General features: G+C 39.6%; 2 protein-coding genes across 3 annotated transcripts in view; both read left to right on the top strand.

Moving 5' to 3' along the window:
* The window catches only part of LOC106962084 (leukocyte elastase inhibitor-like), a 15,704-nt gene extending 13,465 nt beyond the window's left edge, over positions 1-2,239 (top strand). For both annotated transcript variants that reach the window (XM_015056248.1, XM_015056249.1), the window contains 5 exons: positions 180-322; positions 891-968; positions 1,055-1,141; positions 1,225-1,405; positions 1,501-2,239. In XM_015056248.1, coding sequence (XP_014911734.1) covers positions 180-322; positions 891-968; positions 1,055-1,141; positions 1,225-1,405; positions 1,501-1,727 — 716 coding nt within the window. In that variant the 3' untranslated portion in view covers positions 1,728-2,239. The remainder of the gene's footprint in view (positions 1-179; positions 323-890; positions 969-1,054; positions 1,142-1,224; positions 1,406-1,500) is intronic.
* A 904-nt stretch (positions 2,240-3,143) lies between these two features.
* pigm (phosphatidylinositol glycan anchor biosynthesis, class M) lies at positions 3,144-9,823 on the top strand. Its single transcript, XM_015056250.1, has 8 exons — positions 3,144-3,407; positions 3,825-3,998; positions 4,096-4,216; positions 4,957-5,206; positions 5,385-5,488; positions 5,674-5,828; positions 6,983-7,084; positions 7,725-9,823. Exons 1-8 carry the CDS (start codon positions 3,234-3,236, stop codon positions 7,890-7,892), a joined length of 1,248 nt encoding a protein of 415 aa, XP_014911736.1. The 5' UTR covers positions 3,144-3,233; the 3' UTR covers positions 7,893-9,823.
* The last annotated feature ends 9,209 nt before the right edge of the window (positions 9,824-19,032 follow it).

Genomic DNA, 19,032 nt, shown 5'->3' with positions numbered 1-19,032 from the left:
ATTTTTGCGATTTTGACTCATATATGTTTCTTTTTTTATTTTTTATTATTTTGTATTCATTTTTATACTTATTGCATATATATATATATATATATATATATATATATATATATATAGTTGTTTAATTAATGTGCTAATTATTATTTTTTTACCAGTTTATTTGCATTGTTTCTCACCAGGTAAAATTAAGGATATCCTGGCCCAGGACGCAGTGAACTCGATGACCCGGCTGGTGCTGGTCAATGCTATCTACTTCAAAGGTCACTGGGACAAGCAGTTTAAGGTGGACGCCACCCGCGACGCTCAGTTCAGCGTCAACAAGGTAACGCTGCCATCCAGCAACCTGACCTCTGTCGGTGTGGAGAAAAAAACAACTCATCAGCTATAACGTAGACTGAATGTTAGTTTCCTTTGGCAAACAAAAAGCGCATTAGAAGCTGAACGCTGCTTCTCCATGTTTGGTTCTGGTTCTGGGGTTGCAGAGCAGAACCAGAACAGCAGCAGATTTCTAATGTACACTGCTCAAAAAAATAAAGGGAACACTCAAATAACACATCCTAGATCTGAATGAATGAACTATGTTCTGTACAAAGTTGAATGTGCCGACAACAAAATCACACAAAAATCATCAATGGAAATCAAATTTATTAACCAATGGAGGCCTGGATTTGGAGCCACACACAAAATTAAAGTGAAATGTTCCCTTTATTTTTTTGAACAGTATATTTTTGTGACAACACTTTCAGGGATTAATAAACTAATAGAAATTTATGGACCTATTTAGACCTTTGTCTGATTCCTATATATTATGTAAGTGTAATCAATAACGTTTTACTGATTTCTGCGCATGAACACGATTTTGTTCTACCATTTTTTTTATTTTTTTTTAGAATGAGAAAAAGCCAGTGAAGATGATGCACATGAAATCAAAGTTTCCCCTGACCTACATCTCAGAAGTCGCCTGCCAGGTAACTGCAGAGATTCACAGCGCAGGTGGGAGAATCTACAACCTTCATCCAGACGACATTGTAAAAATAAAAACCCTGTTTTACAGATCCTGGAGATGCCATACAAAGGGAAGGAGCTGAGCATGCTCATCTTTTTACCCAACAACATGGAGGGTACGACTGGTCTGGAGAAGGTAGGTACTTAATCCTGCAAAGCCCAGAAAACGACGTGCAAAATGAGCCCAAGGAATTGACTTTATCTGTGTCCAACCTTAAGCTTGAGCAGACGCTGACGTATGAGAAGTTCATGGATTGGACCAATCCAGACATGATGGATATGATCGAGGTCCAGGTGGGCCTGCCTCGGTTCAAGCTGGAGGAGAAATACGACATGAAGGCCGTCCTGATGAGCATGGGCATGGTGGACGCCTTCGACCAGGCAAATAGCGACTTTTCTGGTAGGACGTGTTTCCAGATAGTTTTTTTTCCTGACTCATTCTCTGTGTCTTTTCTTTTACCATCTAAACGTTTCGGTCCCTCTCTGCTCCGACAGGCATGTCCCCGGCCAACGACCTGTTTGTGTCTGAGGTTTACCACAAGGCCTTCGTGGAAGTCAATGAGGAGGGAACTGAGGCCGCCGCTGCCACCGCCGCCGTCATGATGCTGCGCTGCGCCATGATCCCCGCCACCTTCATTGCGGACCACCCCTTCCTCTTCTTCATCCGACACAACCCCTCCAAGAGCGTTCTCTTCGCTGGCCGCTACTGCTCGCCTGTGTGAGGTCGTTTAGTGTGACGTGTCCGAACAGGAGGGAGGTTACATCAAAATGGATCTGAGTGAGGGAGAGGAGCTGGTGTAGAGTTCCCTCTCGCTAATCCCACCTCAGGTTTCCATCCGGTGTATTTAACACTGCTGTGTACAAGTTGGGTTTTACCTCTTCTCTAAGTGCCTTGCTAAAGTTTCTTCCACTGTTAAACCCGACATCCGTTGCGGGTGTATTTGTTAATGTATGTAATGCCTTACAGCCCTGTTTGCTGCAGCTGGTTTAACTTATAATGTGTCCTTTTAAAAATTTGGCCTTTTAAAAATTTTACCTAATGCAAAATGGCAGCATAATTGCAACATTCTTAGCACTTTATCTTCACAAGCATTGGAATAAATAATCGCTTCACACTTGATGCAGAACCAAAAGGAGAAGAGAGACTACATGAAGCTTTACTGGTATCAGATCTGTAAATCATCGTAATGCACCCCTGAACTCCCGCATGAGGAATAAAAGTGAAACTTTCAAATCTGCTGTCTTGTGTGGTTTATTTGCATCCAGAACTTCTGGGATTTGGGTTAGATTTGGGAAATGTGACTTCATCAGAACGTTTTTGTTCTGTTGAATTAAATGTTGTATTATAGGACTTTGTTGTTTGTCACATTTGACTTTATTAGTTTGTCGAAGCTCCTTGGACATTAAAGGTAAATGGTCTGTATTTGAATAGCGCTTTTTTTCAAGTCTAGTGGACTCCAAAACACTTCACAATACATTCACATTGTTTGTGTAAGTTCATGTTATTAATAATAATATGAATATTATTTATTTGGTTAAGCTAATTTCGATGTACAGGCTGAACTTGCATTGTTAGCTATTTATCTGTGTGGACTGTATGTGATTCTCACTGTGTAACTACCTAATATAACAAAACGTTTGAAAAGGTAAATTTTTGTGCCCCTTGTGATGTCATTGACCCAAACAAACAAATCTGTGTGTGCTTATTTATTGTATTTTCTTAAATTTTGTAATGGGAATCATGTCAACATTCGGTTTTGTTTTAATTTTAAGAGTACATATTTTAGTGGAAAAAATACAGCCCTGGACAGAATCTTTAAAATTTGAATATTACGAACAAAAAAAATTCAAATCTGCCAGAATAACAAAGAACTAAACAAAATTCACAATAAATGTTACAGTAAAATAAGTACCTTTAAATCAACTCATCAGTGTGGTGCTTCCATATGTATTATTTCCAAAAGAAAACTTGTATTTGATACGATTATGATGTGGGGTATAAATCATAATTGTGATGGCGGACCAGAGGGGAAATTGTGCAGCTATTTAAAGTTACGGAGAGTAAGGTCTATGTTGTAGTACTTACCCCACTCCAGAAGGTGGCAGCAGAGCAAAGAGTTTCTAAAGATCCAGGAAGAAGACGTTGTTTACATCCCTCAGACTTCCGGGTTGTCATGTTTGAGCTGTGGTCATTCATTACTGCTAAATAGAATGAATTTGTCTGCCTGATGATGGAGACGCTTCTTTCTAAGCTCCCCGACAAACATGTCCTCTTCCCGGCTTCCTTTGCTCTCCGACTGGCTTTGGTAGCTTATGGAGACTACCAGGACAGAACTATGGTGGTGAAGTACACGGATATAGACTACCATGTGTTCACAGATGCTGCCAGGTTCATCACACAGGTATCTACTCCCCTTCTATCAGCTGCTGATCCGTTTTAAAGAATGACAAAACTCAAAGCTAGGGAGCAAGTTTTATTGCCTTTTTTTCTGTTTTGCTTCTCGGATTTGAATCAACTGCATTCCATATCATCTCTACAACTTTTGTAATACATTGAAAATTTTAAGCAAAGCTAAAAACGTTGTCACTTTATAAGATGTAAAATATGTATACATTTTGTTCCTTCAGAGTACTTAGCGTGCCTTAACTTAACATAAATTTCTACCTCGCTTATCATACCTACCACCAGGTGTCAGCAGAGGACGACAATGTATTCCAATTTGTATGTCAAAGATTGTAATATTGTGGCTGTCTAAATGAAGCTTGCTATTTTCGTTCATTTTATGAACAGAAATCTTTGTGTTGTATTTTTTGGACAGGGCGAGTCTCCGTACAACAGGTCGACCTACCGCTACACCCCTCTGCTGGCCTGGCTTCTCACCCCAAACATCTACGTCTGCATGGTGTTTGGAAAGCTCCTCTTCATTTTATGTGACGTGCTGTCAGGACTGCTCATCTACAGAACTCTGTGTTTGAGAGGTCTAGACTGCAAGGTTTGACCCGTCAACATCTTTTTTTCTTTTTTTATTCTTTGATTTCTGCTTGTTTAGATAAGAAAAATGCTATCCGTTCCCTTACGTTTATTTTTAGACTGCAACCTGTGTGTGTTCTCTTTGGCTTCTCAACCCTCTGCCGATGGGAGTGTCGAGTCGGGGGAACGCTGAATCCATCCTGGCAGCTCTGGTGCTCGGGACTTTGCTTTGTATGGAAGGTAGGGCTACAACTAAAGATTATTTGAGTAATAGATTGTTATATCGACTATTCTGACTAATTAATCGGATAAAAACAATTAGCACATTATACTCATTTTTCATTTAACCCCTTAAGCATTTTTGACATTATTAAAGAGACATTAGAAGATTAAAAATAACCACATATTAAAAAAAAGAACATAAACATTGTACTGTCTTAAATGCAATAACATAGGATTCCTTTAGTGTAAGCTTGATCAATTGTTGATACTTTTTACTTCTAACATCAGCATGTGAAAACTTTATGCATGACTTAACATCAGTACAATGTAGCAAAAAGTACTTAATAAGAGAGCAATTATTTTTTCTTTCGCTGAATGTAAACCAGGTTGAGTTAAACATATGGCACTTGAGTTCTGGGTAGAACATATTTACTGAAAAATGTTTTTTTATATATATATATGTCTTAAATGCAACTTTTTGTACAAGTTTGGCTTAATTACTGCTCTGAGTTTGTTGTTCTTTCAGGAAATTGCGTTTTTTGTGTCTTTGTATACTTCAGTTAAAGATAAATTGATTACTAATTTAGTTGGGGTTTATTTCAATAACTGATTAATCACTATTAATATAATTAATCTGATTTCAACCCTTACGAATAGTAAGGAATCTATGAACCCTCTGGGAGTTTAATGCCTCCATAAAGACTAGATGGATGTCACTGCTGCTGTCATGTGCTGATGCATTTTTTTTTTCCTTTTAGCCAGGCATCTGGTGTGGGCAGCCGTGCTCTACGGCCTGTCGGTTCATATGAAGATCTATCCCATAACGTATGCCCTGCCCATTGCTCTGACCCTGAGAGCGCCGGAGGCGGGATCAGCGGAAGGCAAACCGACGCGGACGTGGAAGAAATGTGTCCTATTTCTCAGAAGTTTCCTGAGCCGCGACCTGATCCTCTTTGGAATTGTGGCCGGAGGAGTTTTCTCCGTGTTCACGGCACTCTTCTATTACATGTGAGGCAAACACATAAAGGTTTGATTTAGTCACTTCTCTCCAGGATGTTGTATATGACGTAGTTTATTTTCATATACTTCATAGTACAAGCATTGTTCTTCATCATCTGTTGTTAGAAGTTGTAAAAAAAAAGGGGGCAGAAAAACAAAAGTTATGACTCCTCTGCTGTGGATGCAGGTATGGCTGGTCGTTTCTTCATGAGACGTACTTGTACCACTTGACAAGAAGGGACATCAAGCACAACTTTTCCCCGTACTTCTACATGCTCTACCTTACTGCAGGTACTCATCAGACTAGGCATGGTGGTGGTGATGGGGGGACAGTTCTTATTCTGGTCTGAGCTTATGAGAAAATAGGAGCTAAATCCAAGCAGTTTTTCTTTTTAAGTTCAAGACTGAATAAACGAACATGTGGTGCAGGTGTGTACAATATCTTGGGTTCATTCTTTTGCCTTTCTTGCTTTCAGACAGCAGGGGGAGCCAGTGGCTCGGCCTGGCAGCCTTTCTGCCACAGCTCCTCCTGCTGTTGGTGGCATCCTGGAGCTTTCACCATGACCTGGCCTTTGCCTGTTTCCTCAATACGGCCATCTTCGTCTCCTTCAACAAAGTGTGCACTTCACAGGTAACACAAGTTATAGACCACTCCAGATGTATCCTTAAGTCAGGGTTCCTAAGCAGTATTGTATGTCTGATGAAGTATGAAAAAATAAAATTGAGTTTTTGAAAATATTTTTTAAGATCTTTTTATTTTTTATATGCTTTTATAGGCAAAAGTTTATTATTTCTTAATGAAATTAATTGTTGTTTTTTTTTCAATAACATCTTTATCTTTTATTTGTCACGTCATACCTTGATGTTTTTTAACGTTGCCCATCAGTATTATGTTTTCGGACGTAACGACTAAATGCATGCTCAGTCGTATGGCCGAAATAAAACCTGGGTCGGGTTAAAATGACAAACAAAACACTGGATATTGCTTTGCTTTTGCAACAGGATAAAATGACCAATGTTCAAAAATTATACTTAAATTTTTTTTCTCTTAATGTCTACGATGTTGAAAAAAAGAACTCAAGACAAAAAAAAAGTCTAAAAATGTATGGGTTTAATATAATTAAATGTATGTTGTTAAAATGTAACTTATTTTTAATTGTCTGATTTGATGATGAAGAAAATGTGGGCTTTTTATTTAGCCTTGTGGAAATTGAATATATATATATATATTTTTTTTAATGGAGCGTTTGCATTAAAAGAGTTACTACTAATCAGCTCCGCTTGCTTTTCCTCATACTACTTACCACTAAATGTGAACCTGACATGTTTTATCTGTGTTTTTATTTTTTATAGGATAATTTTATTACTCTTTTGTTGTTATTATTATTACTGTTTATTTTGCTGTTTTTTTTCAGCACTTTAGTGCAGCTGATGTTTTTAAAGTGCTTCATAATTAAGATGACGTTGACATACATTTTTATATTAATTCTCAGATATTTGGGGTATTTCTTCCTTAGACTGTGATTTGTTTGCTTACTTTTCAACTGAATGGTTAGGGTTTTATACCTTAACGTAAATGAAGGGAATTGGAACATTTTCAACAAAACCATTGTTGAACTCATTGTGCATCAAACACATCCTAAAATCCACCAAAAACCATGTGGATTTTCAGGAAGCTTCTTAAATGTTTTTGTCCTGTAGTTTATGTGACAAATATTTTTAACCCTGCTGTAACAGAGAGTATATTATATTGATTAACAGATCCTGACTTGTTTCCGTTTCCAGTACTTCCTGTGGTACCTGTGCTTGCTGCCTCTGGTCATCCCACACCTGACTCTGTCAGTGAAAAAGGGTCTGGGTCTGCTCTTGCTCTGGTTCGCCGGACAGGTAATTCACCTTCACGTTATTTATGTTATTGTTGGGACAATTCATATCAACTCTCGTAGCTCTGACCATCTGAAATTTATATTTTTAATGTTTTTTTTCTCTCTCATTTTCAACAAACTTTCACAACAAGTAGAAGCTGTCATTGATAATTAACATGCTTGCAAAAAGATTGATAGTGCTTTAATGCTTAAGAGACATGTTTTTTTTACTCTGTACGGGGTCCAACGGGGTCACACTGACACTGTATGCATTTTTACAAGTGTGGTTTTTTTTTTTTCTTTTTCTGACTGTTAATTTTTGGAAACTGACTGTCCTACGGGACAACCCCCCCCCTCCCCGCCCTGCCCTGCTTCCCCAGCTGTCCGACCGTGACATTTGCCGCGCTGTACCAGAGCATCTTGCTAAGGCCGCGCCAAACCTTTGCCTGAATATGTCTGTTTTTACCCAAAACACTTAAAAAAATTGCTTGCTAAAGAAGTTACAGTTATAACCTTGTGAGAAATACTCGCATCTGAAGGAAATTTTGAAAGTTTCCATTTATATCTTGCTATAAACTGACCAGCAAAAACAGAAAACACAAAGTTAAGTTACATTTTCAGGCTTCTTCTTCTGTGCTTCATCGGGTTTTCTCCCTACACAGGCTCTGTGGTTGGCCCCTGCCTACTTCCTGGAATTCGAAGGCGTCAACACTTTTGTCCTGGTCTGGCTCGCCGGATTGCTGTTCTTGGTCGTCAACTGTTTCATCTTGATTCAAATCATAACGCATTACAAACCCAAACCCCCTTCACAGAGACTGAAGGCCGAGTGACACTCCATTGGGTTGAAACAGGAACATCTACACTGCAAAAACACAAAATATTACCAAGTATTTTTGGTCCTGTTTCTAGTGGAAATATCTTGGTGCATTTGAAATATTCTGATAGTATTATGACCTTATTCTTGTCATTTTAATTTGTTCTATTATAGCCCTAATACTCCCTCATCTATTTACAGTAGAAACTAGACCAGAAATACTTGGTTAAATTGTATTATTTTTGCACATATTAAACTTTCCAACCAGGACTCAAGCAGAGAAGACATTTGTATTTTGCTCAGTTTCTCTCAGCTGTCTTTTCATGGACTTCCTTCACTATAATCTAAATCATGTTGTCGGAGATCAGTCATATATTGTATAAAAGCCTCAGCTGGATTATCAGTTATCTGAGTTAAACCCTTGGATTACATGCTTATGTTGGCAGGCCGAAGCACTTAGATTCACAGCGATGCACAGACTGCAAACAATTATCACTCTGCTTTGTGTGGCCTAAAATCTTTGACTGTTTGCCCCCAAAATAACAGGAATTAGCAGATTTTCCTGACCTGTTGTTGGGAACAAAACACAGATTATAGACCTTCTGTTAGAGAATTTCCCTCTGTCTTCTTGTAAACTGAGCTCCAGGGCTAACTTAGAAGCCAGTTTTATGCTGGAGCTGTTTTACTTTGGGTAGGCCTTAATACTGCTGCTCACTTGTAGTTCTTGAACAAGGAGGGGCGCTGTGCAGACCGGATTAAATTCAGGTAAATCTGAGCTAAATCGTGTCATGGTGACCTGGATTCTGACCTGTAAGCCACGCTTTGCTTTTCCACAAACTCTTAATAACATTCAGATGATATCCGCCCTGCAAACACATATAATTCAAGGCAAGGGTCCCAGTTCATGTCAACGGGTGGAGGATAATGTTGATCAGAACAAGCTTCGCCGCAGCTGCAGTTCACAGTTTTCACCACTAGGCTGAAGCATTTGCCAGCTAAACGGAGCTCCGGAGCTCGGGCGTTTTTGTAAGCCGCACAGATTAATCAACTGGAGCATGAATACGACTCAAAACAAACAGTGGTTCCCTTAATCTCGCCATACTTTCTCCTCCTAATCTCACATGGAAATCATCAAAGCGTTCACTTCGGTCCCGCTGATCCGGAGAGCGTTTGTTGGTGCTGCTGCTGCAGCCCGGGGACTGACAGCAAGAGGATACAATTTACGAGATAATAATAATTGTGCTTTGCTTGTCGTCTATGGCGGAAAAGGGTTGAATTTGTGGTGTTTTTCCAAAAACGTTTATCTAAGTGACTTGGTTTGTGTGTCCCGTGTGGGGCCTGCGTGTTCGGGCTGACTCACGGTCAGCTGCGGCCTGAATACCCGGTTTATGAATCACCGGGTTGCACTGAGTAACCTTTCAGCTGGCCCGCTGCCTTTGGGCCCATACCTAAACCATTTTCATTCTTAACCGCCGTCCGTCTGGATACCACAACATTCTGGATTTTATTTTTGAAAGGAATCTGTTGACTGTAACAATGGTTGGGGCCTGTCCTCCTCAAACTGGTGTTATATTTTCTAAACGAGATGCGGTGCGTTCTGTCAGTACTAAGGAGTCACGAGAGGAACGACTGCTGAAGTTGCTGTTTTCACTCAGAACCAAAATCCAAAATGGCTTCCATGTGGTTATTAATATTTGCCATAATTCACTGTTGGTTCGTTCCTCAAGTCACCAGCCTCATGAACATATTTCTGTGGTGTTGGAGTTTACATCATGTTAAATATTTTGTTGTTTGCATTGCTAGTGCCTAGTTAGCCTTTTACCCGAGCACTTCCGTTTGCAAACATGATTAAGTGGAATATTACGTTGTTTGTCGATTCAAATTTCAACCTCTGTGATTGAGTAGAATTCCTTGAAGCTTGCTTCAATAAATAACACATCCTCCAAAGATTCTGAAGTAAAGTTCTTTACATCTAGTAGAGATCATGCTAATGCTAATTTGCTAATGGTGGAGCTAATTTTTTTATTTATTTAGCCTGTTAATGTTTTTGCTAAATTTCAAAACATTTAGTGCACTTAGCTTCCTGTAAATCTATAAAATGAAGCACTAACCTGTAGCAAGTAATTTATTTCCATTTTATGTAGACATAATATGCAATGAAATGTAAAAGTCTTTCTCTTGCTTGTGTTAGAGCACTTTGGAGGAAAGCAGCACCTATAAAACCTTTTCCTGCCTAACAGCAGGATGATTTTCCTCAAATTTTCAGTGCAAGTCCTTGGTCAGTAATGTCTGACCACTAGCTCATTCTTTGTTGTCATGGTAACCAACATGCTGCCAGAACCACATGGTAGTTTTCACTGTTTTCATCATGGCATTGGGTTTTTAATCAGACCTCCACCACTCAGAAGAAGTAAATAATCAGTTATTTCCAGCCACATAATGTATTTTCTACTTAAATTAACTTTTGCTCTCCTTTAGGTTAGAGCTGCAGCTGATCTGCTGATCCAGATTTTGGCCGATACTAATTTTTTATATTTTTTATTAGAAAGTCCCTAAATACAGATACAAAGCTGCTAAGTTGGCAACACTGGTGTGATTATTTTTAGATTTTAGTGATGAAGGTGCTTCGGATCAGAGGGAGGGATAACTGATGTTGGAAAAGAGGGAAAACGTGAATTCATCACAATCGATAACCCCATCGCAAAATCCTATGTTTTCCTTATGCTTTGCGGCTCTAGTTTTTACTCCGCTGTCTGTTTGTATTGGATGCAAAAAGCACAGCCTATACTTAACACGTTCTATTCCTGGAATATGTTCTGAACATTGTAAAATGTTTTAAACTGCATTTTTATGGAACCACAGGAGCGTTTTAATTTTTTTGTTAGTTGTTTTTTTTTTGTCTTTTGTTTTTTTTAGTTTGGAAAATGATTTTATGGATGCAGAAATATGCTTTGGACTGAGCCTTGTGCTGATTTGCTCTGAGCGCTGCACTTCTTTCTTTAACCAAGCTAAAGCTGTTGATCAGTTTCGGACTCCAGGTAGGATGAGTACAACTCATAACCTGGTCGCAGAACCATAGTAGAGGAAAGCCTGAAATAACCCTCAAAGCCTTTGGATTGGCTGTTACGTGTCTAAATTGGTATTTCTCTTAAAGTGTATGGAGCATTGTAGCAAAAATGTAGTAAACTCCTGGGAGCCATTGGCTCAGATGACACCAGGAAGCCTGTGTCATTAAACTGCCTTTGACACAGAAGCCATTTAATGAAGACTCAAGCGGCTTAAGAAAATAAGCATTAAGGTGAGGTGCTTTGTTGTCCTTCATTAGCTAATTGAGGCAAACAAAGAGTTGGAGTCTTTTTAGTGGGAAGCTTCAATATTTTACTAACTTTAATATACCTTTGAAATGTCTGTTGGGTGGTATTCTTTCTTTTGATCTAATGTTTTTATTCAATGTATTTTTCAAGAATATTTTTTTATTCTGCAATCTGCAAATAAAAGCTTTAATCTAATTTTATGACTGTGCTTCAAAAGTTCTTATGAAGTATATTTAGTAGAAAGTTCCCACATTATGCACCAACCAAGCACACGCTTCAATGTATTTCTGTGGGATTTTTATGTGATGGAGCAACACAAAGTTCTCCACGAATGCAAAGTGGATGGAGGAAGATTTACCGTTTTCATTTTTGTCATTTAAAAAGAGGAAAAAAAAGTAGTTTATTTGTATTCAGTTTCTTTTTAAGGCTGATTCCTCTTATTCATCACATGAGAGGTCAACTGTAATTTAATCTCCCCATATACACATTGGTTCAATCAACTTTATTCATATAAATAGGTAGATTTGATCAAATAAGGTCAGTCAGCCTTCCTGCCAGACAGGACACTTTACATCAATGTCACAATAAATATTAATATCATTCAAAATGTTTTGGTGCTCAATACTTTAAAACATTAGTAACTTCTTTCCCCTTCATTGTGATTACGCTGTTCTATCAACTCAAATCCCAATAAAGTAAACTATAGTTTAAAAAAATAAAAATCAGGGGGATGAACCCTTTTGCTAAACTCTGAATAAGTGCGTTAAAACTGTCTAATTATGGTTTCATATAGTCAGGTTTCTAACCCTCTTGTCGCTGAGAGGGTTTGGGAAAAGAAAACAAATGTATGTATAGTGTTTTTTTTTGTTTGTTTTTTTTCCCCTTTGGTCCAACAAACATACAGAAGGTTGTTGGTGTCTATGCCGAAGAGTAGAGTTATGTAAATGCTCATGCAACCTTTGCACTGTAAACGTATTACTGATCTCGGCCGACTCATATACTCACAGACTGCTCGTGCCTCAGAGTCCACAGCTGTCAGGACGCATCAGACGTGGCTCACACCACAGCTGCCCAGAGCGCCCGCTGCTGCCTCCTGATTGGATGTCCTCTTTCCGTCGCTCCTTTCCCCTCTCAGCGTCTCTTCTCACTTCTACGTTTGTCTCACTTTGTCTCCATCCGTATCGTTGTCGATGCACAAACGCTTGGGCAGTTCAATCGAAGTTAAATATTCGAAATTTGCTCTGTCGTTTATTCTTCAGCTTTACATCTTTTTTTTTTTTTTTATACAGTATTTGCTGTTTTTGTAAAAATAAATAAATAAATAAATGTATGCCATGTGGATGAGAGCAGTGGGGAAATCCATGCCTCCACCTAGCAGTCATGTTTTTGAACTGAGGGAGGAAGCCAGAGTACCCTGAGAGAACTCCACTTTGGCACCAAATTTAATCCAGGATCCTTGTTATTTTCTGCAATTAAACTGACTGCCCCACTTTGCAGCCCTGAGAAAATTCAGAAATGACATATTTTGTTGCCATTCAAACAGTCGAGTGTCATTAATGTGTGCATAAACAAACAAACTCACCTCCGACGCAACCGACATCTCCATATGCTGCTTAATGATCTATGTAACTCTTGGAGCTTGATGAACATAACTGGCATAAATACATTTTTGCGCAACGTTTCATACAATGTCATTAAAAATTAACCTCATTTTGTCGAATACATTATTTAATTTCTGCATTCTTGTGTGATAGAGCAACACAAAGGGCATAATTCTGGAAAAACATAATTTTTGCATTTTATTGTGAACAAAAAAGCTAAAAAGACGTTTGGCATGCATTTGTTTTCCGCACCCTTTACACTGACGTCCCTGAATAAAAGTGGAAGAATTCACTTTATTGTTAAATAGGGCCTGTCTATCATCAGGGCAGACAACAGTTACATGTGGGGTACCCCAAGGTTCAATGCTGGGACCCCTCCTATTTAACGTGTTTAATATGTTCCAACTAGCTCATGAGACTAGTTACCATAGCTACGCAGCTCACCAAGTGACTCTGAACCCATCCATCCACCGAACAGATGCTTAGATCAAAACAGATAGTTTAAAATGTAAAAAATACTTATGTTAGTTTATAAATCACTGATCAGCTTAGCACCAAAACACATTAAAGGTCTTCTGTTGTCGTCGTAGCAATCTTCCAGACCTCTCAGGTCTTCTGGATATGGTCTGCAGAACCAGAACCAGACATGGAGAAGCAGCATTCGGCTTCTATGCACCACAAATCTGGAACAAATATCCAGAAAACTGCAAAACAGCCGAAACACTGAGAACCTTTAAATCAAGCCTAAAAACCCACCTGGTAAACATTGATTTGCTGTATATTTGCCTGAAGAAATGTAATATTATTGCTTGTTTCATAATTGACTGCTGTGTGACGTGCAGCGCTGTGAGCTGCCCGGTTGCTGATCATGTGAACTCGACTTGACTGGCGTTTTTTTTTACTAGGTTGTTTGTCCTGCTGCCTAAGTGAGTTACTCAACTCTCTTTCCAAGCTAACATCTATCTAATGGGTGCTTGATATTCACTTACATGTGCACAAATGTACGTAAACACTCTCAATCATCCTAATTAGTCAAATCCCGGCACTAACTGATCCTGGCTCAGCCCAAAAGTCCCTGTAAGCTATACGCTAAGTGAGGAGAAACAAACACAGGCTTCTGAGACGGATTAGAAGGAGGAGTGACTAGAGCATCGCTGACAGTGTAAGGTGAGGGCTGCAGAGGTCCAAATTAAGGAGGAGTTTTAGGAAAACCTGGTGTAGCGATAGGTCAAAATAAAAATGAACAAATGAACCTGATAAAGCTTAAAAGCTGTGTTTCTTCATCTTCTTCTAAAAGTTGGAATTAATTAATTTACACTATGGATACCAGATTATATTGGTTTGAGTGAATTTTTAATCTATATGGAGACTTTTCTCTCTTTTTTTTAGCACAATGTAACGTATTGTTTGAGAAACCTCTATCTTTTTGATGAACAAATCTCTAATATTAAAGCAAAACAAAGAGTAGTCGAGCAGACTCGCCTCCATTGGTTGCTACGCCAACAGTAACTATGGACCACAGCATATCCAGGCTTTGACATTATGTAAAGTGTCAGATCCAGCTGATCCAGATCTGGCATCCAGCTGACAGTGTCAGCTGGATGCCAGAAATGTCAAAATTTGCTCTTTTTTTTGTTCATCTTCAGAGTTTATCACCAGCATGTTGAAGCGTACTCTGTTAGCGGCTTCAGTGTGAGGAGCAGGAAATAAGATTTCACCACAGAATATTTGCCGTTTGTTGAGCTTTGGCCTACTTAGGCGCTGCGGCCGTTCTGAAACCATTTTTTTTTTCCTTCCCAGATCTAATGAATATAAACCTGTGCGGTGTAACCAGGGATGAAACATAACAGGAACAAATTGTGAGCTTGTTTTTGTTTTCTGCGTGTGTAACTAGGTTACAGCCATATTTTGTTATAGAACTACAAAAAATATGTTCTGTTGCCAAGATAGTTCCCATATTTCACGGTAAATATTGCGAAAACATCCATGGCTTTGAGTTCCCTGCCTCGTTTCTTCTTCTGTGGTATTCTGTATTTTAGTTCTTTGGGCTTCCCTTAACTCTCAGCTTCTTGTGCTAAAGTGACGGCTTTGAAGGAGATGTAGAGTCACTGTAAGCTCGCCTTTATGTCTTCATGGTTTTATGTTAATGTCAGAGAACAAATAGGACGACGGCGCCTCATGGCAAATACTTCATCAAAAAAAAAAGAAAAAAAACAGCGCTATGCGTATATTTGTTTGTGTACAAACACAAATTTCACAAGTTGGAAAAAAAAACCCAGAAGCAAACCTCTGTTTAGTTTCTGTCTTTGCGTCTCACTCTTCTACTGATTCCACTGTGACCTGACCCAGTGCACTGATTCAGTGCAATCCCAGAATGCACTGCGGTGGACACTCCCTGTGAGAAATTAGGAGAACATTTGAGGCAGCAGCTCATTTTAAACAGCTGCTTTTCTAACTTCCTGCTGGGCATCTTCACTACTGCTAAAGCGGAAACAGGAACTAAAGATCTGGCTTCACCTTTGTCTTAATCTTATTTTATATTATTTTCTGAGTCATATCTCCAGCTGGTCATATTTTCTTTTTTGTTGACTTATGAATACTGCAGCATTTTTAGATGAGTGGGTGAGAAACGTACATCGAAGTGAAAGGGACCTATGACGTTTGCAATATTCATGTATTCATGTTTTTGCACACCACACTGATTCCTCTACAGTCACAATAACTTTGCTTAAATATGATCTCTTCATTATTTTCCAATACACTATGTGGAGTTAAATATCTCGTTAGAACTCATGTGAAAAAGCAAAATAAAGCAATCTGAGAAGAATCAAAATCCACTTTTTTTTTTTCCAGCTCAGATCCGTTTTGACGAAATCGTCACACAATCGTTTTTTTCTAAATTTATCCTTATTTTTTCTCCTGAGAGACGGTACATGCAGACGGAGTCTTTGAATAATTCATTTGCTTCATCTCTTACAGTCGAAGGGAGCGGTGCAGAACGTTACTTAGTAATGTAACGAGGAGAGAACAGTGTTGACCGTTTTCCGGCCTTTTCCTTCTGCTTCTCTCCCAGGTTTATATTGGAATTCTGCGACTCGTGATCCTGCCGGATTGTGTTTTTGTCGTCACGTTTCCGATTTCGTCGACTGCGTTTGCGGCGTTTTCGTGACTGCATCTCCACTGCTAACGTGGCCAAAGTAGTCTATATTGACCCATTTTATTGTAATTAAAATGGGGGACTCTGACAGAAAAGGGAGCGTGGAAAATTTAGCCGGGTGCTGTTCTCAGCTTTCAGCTCTCCATAGGTGCTGGAAGCATTTCGGAAGCAGAATGTGTGAAAGTTTTCAAACTTAATGAAAATTTAACAATCGTCCATCGCATAGATGAATGTAGGGGCAGTTGCTTCATGTATTTTGACAATTTCTGTTTTTCAAGTTCATAATCTTTGATCTCAGAAAGTTGCTCTATGAATTTCAGCAGAAAGCCAGGCTTGTTCGCCCTCATGTGATTAACTCCAAAAGCTTTTCAACTGGATCTAGACATCAACCAAACTCTTCTATGTCTGTATTCTTAACATTTCCCCTTTCATGCTTTTTAAAAAGGTGGACACCGTCCAGCTCTTTTCATCTAATTTATGAAAAGACCTTCCCCATTTATTTGTTTTTCCCCAAATTTTTTTCTTGCTGTACAATCAGAAAAGGGTTGGCCAAGTTCAGCTTTCATTGGAGTTTTGCAAAGAGGAAACTTTTGCTCTCTAAGAAAAACACAGAGGCCGGATTGGAGTTTGCCAGGGAGGGAAGTAGAAAACCCAGGGTCATTTGGAAACCGTGACGGGGGACGTATAAAATATAAAGCATTCTGGAAAATGAACCTGGTACCAGATGTGGAAGAGTCGTGGATTTGGGATGCCCAAAACATTCAAGTGTGAAAACTGGCTATAGCTAAGACATATGAACTTGTGGGTCCAGGTTTAAGGCCAAATCTTGATCTTATTGATTTGTCGTGAGATGACTTGAAACATGCGGTTCAGGAAAGACAAACAGGACTGGAGCAAAGTTTCCTTAGTCTAACATCAGAGGTCGGTGTATGGCTAAAACAAGCTTCTCACAAATGATATTTCAGCTTTAGGGGGTTAAAAATAACTACACCACATTGGCCAAAAGTATTTACCCATCCACCTTTCCAAACCGGCTTTCTGTTCTCACTCCATAGGAGCTCAGCGGAGTTATGCCCCACCAAGCTGGCCTTGCTTTGTGCTTTGGTTTGCAGTCAAGTTGGAACAGGAAGGGGCCATCCTTACACTGTTCCCACAAAGTCGGTTGGCATGAAATCCTCTGAGATAACTTGGCACGCTGCGGTGCTCACAGCTCCTTTTTACTGGAACAGTGGGGCCGAGCCCAGCTAATGAATACCCGCCCCGCAAAATAATCCCACTAGGTGCCACCAGGTAACAGTCGTTCTCCCGGCAACTGCCAAACCCAAACAAGCCCACGGGATTGTTGGAAAAGGGATGAATCAGCGCCACGCGGTGTACTTTAGCAAACTGCTTCTGATATTTTGTGTCGCTCTTGACGATACAAGCTTCAGATTCTGTCACTCGGCCGTTCCGTGTAGCTTCCCATGCGCTGTCCTTAACCCAGTTTGAAGGACACACATGAAGTTTAGAGGTCGGTAGCTTTCAACTGGAGAAAGTTGGGGAAATTTCTGTGCCACAGCTTCTGGCTGAGATGTGGTTTACCACTCAGTAACCGAGTTGTGGTCGTTCCCAATCTCTTTTAATACTGCTAACGGTTGACGGTGTAATAGTTGTGAAGGAGTTTTATGGCTGGACTTTGTCTGCAGACGTCGTTTGTATCACCCTACGATGCGAATTCCTCAAAACTCCCGAGACCTTGCCATTATTTGACGAATGTTTCTCAAAACTGTGAAGAAGTCAAACTCTTCAAATAGAAATGGAGACTGAGAGGAAATGAAAATGTCTTGAATTATTCATGTCTTCATTACACCGTCCATGTTTCAGAGTTTCAACATGATATGTGCAGCCAACTAATCCTTAAACCAAACTCTCTCTCTCTGCAGGCTCAGAATCCTCTACACACGTCAGAAATTATGGAGATTTGTACGACTATTACCAAAAGTTAAACTGAGCATTAAGGCTCAAGAGGAAGGCTCACGGGTCTGTTATTATTTCAGTGTGCGATGTTGGCGTTCAGGGGACGGCTCCAAACCGAGCATGTCGGGTGTACGTTAGCTCTCTCCGCCTGGCAGGAGGAGTAATCCTGCTCTCCCGGGAATCCCGGAGATCAGGAGCTAACCGCGGCTTTTAGGTTTCATGTCCCCTGGCTCGCTCTCCGTTCTCTCTCTTTCTGGGGGGATACCAGCGGGACCCCGGGCCCTCCGCCCCGTCCCAGGCAGCGGAGAACGATGTGCGGTGGGGACTGTCAGGCCGGCTTCGCAGCACATTAATCATAGAACGAATGCGGCCAGCGGCGCTACGTATCCTCGCTGGTGTTTATGTATTATTAAAAGATTAAAGATAATCCAGAGGAGGAAACTACACTTGGTAAAATGTTTGAAAAATTCAGAGGCCATTAAGGAGACAAAGATGCTTAGCGAACAATAAAATGTGGTTATTGTTGGAGCTCTGGAAGGACGAGCAGCAGACTGTCAGACCGACTGATTTAATATGCTGCTCAAAACTATTTATTCGCCCATTATGTTTGCTGTAAAAAATTATATAAAATATGTTTTTATTAAAGCTACAAAAGACTTAAAAAAATGTCCGACTGTACACACAAATTGAAGGTGTGACCGTAGATTGAAACATTGCATGATATTTGTTTGAAGAGACAAGATTTTAGTGATGCTTTTTAGGAAAACTATGAGTCAGTTTCTTGTTTTCAAAAATCACAAAATTAGCTTAAAAGTATCACAATTAAGTCTACTGACCAATGATTTGAATGTGGCTGCCACACTTCTCCTTATCTCGCCATGTATATTAACATTTTGAAAATAAAACCATATGACAAATCAAAACATGTGGACATTTTTTGTGAAGCAACAAATCCTCGTGTGCGTTTGAAGTATTTATGTCACTTTTGCTGCACTCCTCATCTTGAATATGGTGTGTATGCCGGGATCAGACGTGTGAAGTTTACAGTGTAGCGTCATGTCATGATTGGGTCACTGACGTCATGCTTCATTAACCAGAGGGTAATGACCCTCTGGCTTTTATCAAGTC

Source organism: Poecilia latipinna, unplaced genomic scaffold (genome assembly GCF_001443285.1).
Source record: "Poecilia latipinna isolate Pla-1442-1.1 unplaced genomic scaffold, P_latipinna-1.0 Scaffold1368, whole genome shotgun sequence".
NCBI classification, from domain to species: domain Eukaryota; kingdom Metazoa; phylum Chordata; class Actinopteri; order Cyprinodontiformes; family Poeciliidae; genus Poecilia; species Poecilia latipinna.
The sequence above is the reverse complement of the archived record's forward strand: the minus strand, read 5'-3'. Positions and strand labels throughout refer to the sequence as shown.

Excerpts from the sequence above, each read along its gene's own strand:
- pigm (XM_015056250.1), top strand. The coding sequence starts at position 3,234 with ATGATGGAGACGCTTCTTTCTAAGCTCCCCGACAAACATGTCCTCTTC. Across the intron at positions 5,207-5,384 it reads ACGGCACTCTTCTATTACAT|GTATGGCTGGTCGTTTCTTC; the intron begins GTGAGGCAAACA and ends CTGTGGATGCAG. Across the intron at positions 7,085-7,724 it reads TGCTCTGGTTCGCCGGACAG|GCTCTGTGGTTGGCCCCTGC; the intron begins GTAATTCACCTT and ends CTCCCTACACAG.